The 7224-nt window shown below is 36.9% G+C and overlaps 1 protein-coding gene across 1 annotated transcript; it reads left to right on the forward strand.

Moving 5' to 3' along the window:
• The first annotated feature begins 226 nt into the window (after positions 1 to 226).
• LOC307038150 (3-hydroxyacyl-CoA dehydrogenase type-2-like) lies at positions 227 to 6168 on the forward strand. Its single transcript, XM_079679450.1, has 7 exons — positions 227 to 458; positions 938 to 1078; positions 2455 to 2619; positions 3644 to 3808; positions 4611 to 4739; positions 4824 to 4932; positions 5748 to 6168. Exons 2-7 carry the CDS (start codon positions 1055 to 1057, stop codon positions 5936 to 5938), a joined length of 783 nt encoding a protein of 260 aa, XP_079535576.1. The 5' UTR covers positions 227 to 458; positions 938 to 1054; the 3' UTR covers positions 5939 to 6168.
• Positions 6169 to 7224: the final 1056 nt, after the last annotated feature.

Here is a 7224-nt window from a genome sequence, read left to right on the forward strand (position 1 = left end):
CCTGAGCGAGTCAAAAGCATTCAAGTATATACATTTTCTATTAGTCTATACTTCTCCACCACTTTAATTTAATAGTTACCTTACCATTTCAGATCAACGACGAGATGATTTAATACTAAAGATTTCAGATAAGACGATTAATCATTGGGCAAATAACAAGCTGTCCAACAGTATATAAAGTAATTAAAATGAGGGATTAATGCATCAAGGATTATAATTATGTATAATGCGTTATGCTGAAATTAGTTTCTATGCCGATGAGCAGTTTTATTTGAATGCATTTGTACTTTTAATGAAGTACACCTTTTTAATGCATGACTATAACTTTTGATTAACTTATAATTACTTTATCTAAAGGTTAAACACTGGACATATAACCTTCAGTTGAGCTGCTGTGATTGGATAACATCTGTGGGTTGTTCCCTCAACGGCTCACTGATTGGCTAAACCAGAACCAGGTGGGTCCCTCCCCTAAAACAATATCAGCTATTTAATTAAAAAAAATGTAATGTTTTTCTTTATTGGAACTGTTTATTTTTTTATTTGACAAATGCTTTACATATGAACATATAATTGCCAATATTATGTGGGTGTACAGGATTGCACTGCAGCACATCATTTGCAAATTGAAGGCTTAACATGTTTCATGAATAATTGTAGAATGTATTTATTGGTTAAAAAACAATTTATTCATGAATGAGATTTTTTGTTCAAATATGTTCAGGAGATCAATGTTATCTATTTTGGGGTTCTTGGATATTATATTATATATTATTTCATTATCATTTAATTCAATGTTTTTATATTATTTAAATTTCAGAGTTATTAAAAAAAAAATATATATATATATATGCATTTAAATATTTAATTTATTTCTATTTGTCGTTTTATTTAATTTAATTTGAATGTTTTAGTTAATTTTTTCATCTTATTTCAGTTCTGAGCCACAACACAAAAGTCACCAGTTGGGGGCGTGGTTTGCCAACTGCCGAAAAGAAACTCACGAAGAAGAAAAATCAGCAGAAAAAGACGAAGAAGAATCACATAAAGCAACATGGCGAACATTCGGTGTGTCAAGGTGAGAAATAAAAACATAAGTCTTCACACTGCAGCACTGACATTGTTTACTCTGTGAGAATTTGATCTTTTACTATGTTATTGCTCTTGTGGTGTACATTATGTGAGTATTTTATCCTTTGTTAGTTTGTTTTTGTCGTAGTTCAGAAGTTTAATTGTGAAGCTAACATGTTTTTACATCACTGTTTCCACCTAATCCACAAAAGAAATTATATATTATTTAGTGTCATTTTTACTTATATTTAGGTAGTTTTAACTCAAGTGCTTTACTAAGGTAAAAACACCCAGGTATATGTAATTTAATTGAGTGTTTTGTAGTGGTTAAAAACACACATATTTGCATAAATAAAAAAGCATTGATGTCTTAATATATAAACAACACTTCCAAGATATAAAAGGAAGTTCCATTCATCCCTCTTTTCTATACTTGTTTCTTTGGTGAAACATTATTTGGACTTACTTAAAATATTGAGTACATTTTTCAAGCTTTGAAATCATGTACATTTGCCTTATGAAATGAGTAAAAGAGAAAGTTAATGAACACAATGTTGGAGTTTTTCCTCATTTTTCAAGCAGAATATCAAATATATGCACAAAGGTGAAGTGTAAAAAATATCTGACATGAAAAACATTTAATCATCATCCAAGATATGAATACAGGTGAAGTGTAGACATTTTTACAAGACGCTAAACAAACCAAACATTAGCATTTCTTTCCTCAATCTTTCATGAATCCTCACTATTGATACGTGACTTTCGATATGATAAAAACTGAAATTGTATTAGTATTTATGTATTAGATTTAAAGAATTTAGAGCAAAGGTTGGATTTAAAAAAAAAAAAAAAACGTATATTCTTTGGTCATTAAAAGTGGGGTAGGTAAGTTTGAGAAGCCGGCTCGAGATACACTTTTTGTTATATTCCATGGAATGCTCTTAACATCCCGATAACAATGAATATCTGAAGTGCTTTGACAAAAAATCCATAATAGTACTGTAAAAAGCACGACCAATCATTTTAGCCGGCCCGCTAAAGTAACTGGATGGCCTACCTGCCTGTCAGCCTTCCATCTGTGCACAAACTTATCTCGTGCCCTCATTGGTCATGTGTGCGTTCGTGTGTGTTGGAGGAGGGGCTCTGTAAGGAAGTGGCAGATTTGTTCCGGCTGTGTATTTTCAAATTGTAGCGCACTCTAGCTGGTTTCTCCAAAATTACCTACCCCACCTTTAATGTGTGAATTTAATCACTGCGTTCTTTTTTCACCCGCCTTCCACAGTGACCCGTTTTTTTTCCCTGTATTCTTTCCTAATTATTCTTTTTTTAATTTCTTGTGTTTCCTATATCTTGAACTCCCTCTGTTCCCTCCATGCTGGGTAGGGTATGGTGGGTCTGGTGACGGGCGGTGCGTCAGGTTTGGGCCGGGCCACCGTGGAGCGTCTGATCCAGATGGGAGCGTCCGCTGTGATCCTGGACCTGCCCTCCTCTGACGGAGCCGCCCTGGCAGCCAGTCTGGGGGCCCGCTGTGCCTTCGCTCCTGCTGACGTGAGGCCAAAACTTACCAGAAACAATCATTCATTCCAAATCAAAATGCATTTACAATACCATTCAAGTCCTGAGTATTGTTAACATACTTTAAAAATGGTCTGGAGGTGGAATTCAAATGTTAGACTCTTCCTCTGGCAAGACAAACGACTATATAGAGTGATAATAAATTGTGTATGTTTGTATTAACGGCTATTGCCAAACATTTTTTATTAATAGATATTTTAAAACAGGGATTGATTTCATTCGTATTTTTATTAATAAAATAGGTTTTAATTTCCTCGCAGAACTAGGTTTTTTGCCATGTAGGTTCACGAATATGAAGAATTTGCTTTGGTGTAAAATGGTGCATACATAAAGGGGGTTAAAAAGGACTGTTATAACATTTTATAAGAAATATAAATATTCAAAACAGTATGAGAATTTACTCTTAAAAAATAAATAAAATATGTGCAATATATCAGAATTAAAAAGTGGAAGGGCTATGCATTGTTACTGAGTTTTTATGCTCAGCAGAGGGCGCTCACACAACGTCCAACTGTGTGTGTGTGTGTGTGTGTGTGTGTGTGTGTGTGTGTGTGTGTGTGTGTGTGTGTGTGTGTGTGTGTGTGTGTGTGTGTGTGTGTGTGTGTGTGTGTGTGTGTGTGTGTGTGTGTGTGTGTGTGTGTGTGTGTGTGTGTGTGTGTGTGTGTGTGTGTGTGTGTGTGTGTGTGTGTGTGTGTGTGTGTGTGTGTGTGTGTGTGTGTGTGTGTGTGTGTGTGTGTGTGTGTGTGTGTGTGTGTGTGTGTGTGTGTGTGTGTGTGTGTGTGTGTGTGTGTGTGTGTGTGTGTGTGTGTGTGTGTGTGTGGACTCTCCAAAGCTCAAGCTCCAAATGTATGAAGATTTATGCCAGACTTTTTTTTTGTTCACAGTTGCTTGCATAAAAATTAAACCAACAAATGTATTTCTTCTTTTTATTTATTTAATCTGTATATATTTACTGTGTGTTGGGTAATACTAATCTCAGGCTTGATTGAATTGTCAGGTGACGTCGGAGGAAGAGGTGCAGTCGGCCGTGTCTCTGGCCACAGAGAAGTTTGGGAAGCTGGACCTCGCGGTGAACTGTGCCGGCATCGCTGTCGCCGTGAAAACGTACAACTTCAACAAGAAGATCGCACACAGCCTGCCGGACTTCCAGCGTGTGATCAATGTAAGATGTACGCAAGGAAGGGATGCATTCAACATTAGTAAAAAGAAAAGTTATATTTCTTTGACCCTTTCAGTCGTGGAATGTAGTTAAGTAGATTTACCAAAGCACATTCAAGGTTTATGTAACTTTATACTTCTACTACACTGTAGTGGATACATATTGTACATAATACTCTATTCTTCCATTCTCTTCTGTGAAGAACCTGTATTTTACAGATTTGGTCATTTGAAAAATGTTGCTAAATTGAAGGACAAATGTTTCTTCGTGGGTTAATCTCCCGTTGTTTATTTATTTAAATAAACTATAAAATAAATAATTTTAGGCTGGAAATTGATCACAGACAACGGGGCTGATTTTCTATATGATGACCTTTTTAAGATAATAAACCATTACTGCCAGAATGCTCCTTTCCTTATCTTCAGGCAAAGGAAGCTGGATGGTTTGATTCTTTATCCACATTTGATAAATAAAAAAGTCGCCACATTATTAAATAAAACAAATAAATACAGCATCGTAAAAACATATAGTGCAGTTCTTTTTTTTTTATAAATGAGTGAACCTAATCAACTATTGAAAGAGCCGGAACCATTATCAAATGGTAAGAACTGAAGTGTATATTGCAGGTAAGCAGTGGTATTACAGCAGAAAGTTATTATGGTCTGTATTGCTTGTGTTGGTTTTGTGGTTTTGAAAGCAGGACTTTACTAGTAGTGGGGAATATCAAAGTGTTATAAATACTATCACTTGACTGAATATCTGAATACTTCGTCCTTCACTAGAATTCTCTTTGTGTTCCCTGCAGGTGAACATTGGAGGAACCTTTAATGTGATCCGTCTGGCGGTGGGGGAGATGGGGAAGAACGAGCCTGATGCCGATGGACACCGAGGCTGCATCATCAACACAGCCAGCGTGGCAGCCTTTGACGGACAGGTACTATCAAACACACACATAAAATAAATGACTTGGTGTTTGCTCCGATTCTCCTCTTTATTTTGCTCTCCCTCTTCTCTCCAGGTCGGCCAAGCAGCATATTCAGCTTCTAAAGGCGGCATCGTCGGAATGACCCTCCCAATCGCACGGGATCTGGCCCCCATGGGCATCAGAGTCATCACCATAGCACCCGGTTAGTGAAAAATGAAGGTTTGGGTAGAAGTCATGTATTGCTGCCGATTCAGTATCGTTAAAGAGGCCCTATTATGCTTTAGGGATTTCCCTTTCCTGTAGTGTGTTATATAGGTTTCTGTGCATGTTAATGGTCTGCTAAGGTTCTCTCCCACACACTCCCCCCTCCCCCCCCTTGTCTGAAACGCCTCCATTGGACTCATTTGTTTACTTCAGGAACATAGTGACATCACTATGTAACACTCACACTTCTATAGAGTGGTGCAGGGATGAAGTATTTTTGTAGGCTGACCCGGAAGTAAGTAGGACTTCTCCGTAGGATTTTTGAATATTGTAAAAAATAAGATCTGTGGAAAACAAACCCGTTTTGTTCAGCCGGATAATCTCAACATGTCTACCCTACTTTTATAATTTTCTAATCATAAATCTAATCAATAGATTTATGATCGATAGATTTATGATGAGTAAATTATAAAAGCAGTATCTGAGAAATCCCATAGCTTTTTTGTCGAGGGAACCCATGCGTAGCTTACTTCCCGGTCGGCCTACACAAATACGTCATCCCTGCACCACTCTATTGGCTAGCGCTTCAATACATCGTTCTTGATAGGATAAGGGGCGGGACATCTTTTAAGCAGCTAACCAATCAGAGCAGACTGGGCTCTGGTTTCAGACAGAGGGGGAAAAGAGGTAGTATGAGAAAAATAAATTGTAAAGTTCAAAAAGCTCTTCATTTGATCTCATGATAAAGATCAGTGATTTTAAACTGATATTTTCTTGGATTATAAAACATGTTCTCTCTTTTGTTTCTTCAAGGTCTGTTTTCCACGCCCCTCCTGGCCGGTCTTCCAGAGAAGGTGCGCTCCTTCCTCGCACGCCAGGTGCCCTTCCCCCCCCGCCTGGGAGACCCCGCTGAGTTTGCCCACCTGGTGACGTCCCTGGCGGAGAACCCGATGATCAACGGCGAGGTGATCAGGCTGGACGGAGCCATTCGCATGCAGCCCTGAGATCAGGAGAACATTTTTACGTCCGAGTGTCATTGTGTGTTTCTGCCTCGTGCAATTCTGTTGTAGAAAGCTTTCCATAGGACATATAAACTGAATGAACAACTCATTTGTATCATCTTTGCGTGTAATAACTGTCTGTACATCATTCAGCTCAATGCAGTACTTTATGAACTCTACTTTGGTTGTTTTGTAAACTAATAATAAAAAAACCTCAGATGGGTTTGATCTAATGCAAAGCTTCTGTTCTTTATCCTCAAAGAGTTCATGTTATATTCGCCTACAACGTCCTCTAAATCATACTGATATCACACATTTGCTTTAAATGTCATTTTAGGAGCATTCAATTCAATCCGGGACAGAATGTATGAGAGTTGCTTATTTAGCGTTTTCCAACAGAAATGACCATTTCCACAACATCTTATACTTATTTAAATGTAAGTTAAACAGGTTGTGTACAATCCCCTTGGTAAATGGAGGTACTTGTACGTCTGTGATCTGCATTTAAAGATTTTTTTTTTATCCAACCCTGATTTAAGCGCTGATATTGGGGAAGAGAAACCCAAATATTTAAGTTATTAAAATTTGGTGAAGCTCAGTAATGTTCTTTACTGCTGTCTAATATATTGATTTTGATTTGACACGGTTATAGTTTATTTTTCTTCCTTTTAAGAGGTATTCAAAAGTTCTAAAAGTCATTGCCTTTCTTCTTTGATAGTGCAGATACCCCGAAGACCCTTTCTGAAGCCAATTATCTCCCATGCGTTTTCAACCAATACCAACATAAAGCTATGACTGCATTATGTGAAGTTGGCCTGTCTGGATTTCAGGTGAATTATCTGATCATCACACCTTTGAAATAAGTCAGGGTCCTAAATTGGCATTTTACCTTTTATAAATAAATGACTACTATATGATAAGTAAACAAATAAAACAATACTAAACTAAATGCTTACATTAACACAAAGCTGTGTATGGATTTCTTTAACAGCTAGCACAACAGTTTGTGAACAAAGTCTGCTTCTTATATTATACTGACATCCTCCTGCTAATTATCCATACTAGTTGAAGATGATTACATATTACATTTACAATATTATTTTAATAAAGAGAGTCATATACTGCAACACAGATACTGTAAGGGACGGTTGCAACGTGTTAACAAAAAATGATGTTACTGATTTCCTTTTGCTTTTTGTCTTAATAAGCATATTATTTTAAAATATGTATTGTTTAACAATACCATTATAGTTGTATTGTTTATGCAACAGTATAGTATTTATAAGGAG

Source organism: Notothenia rossii, assembly GCF_949606895.1.
Source record: "Notothenia rossii genome assembly, chromosome: 4".
Classification (NCBI taxonomy): domain Eukaryota; kingdom Metazoa; phylum Chordata; class Actinopteri; order Perciformes; family Nototheniidae; genus Notothenia; species Notothenia rossii.

Coding starts and splice junctions, on each gene's coding strand:
- LOC307038150 (XM_079679450.1), top strand. CDS start 1,055: ATGGCGAACATTCGGTGTGTCAAG. Junction 1,079..2,454: donor CGAACATTCGGTGTGTCAAG/GTGAGAAATAAA, acceptor CATGCTGGGTAG/GGTATGGTGGGTCTGGTGAC. Junction 4,740..4,823: donor TGGCAGCCTTTGACGGACAG/GTACTATCAAAC, acceptor TCTTCTCTCCAG/GTCGGCCAAGCAGCATATTC.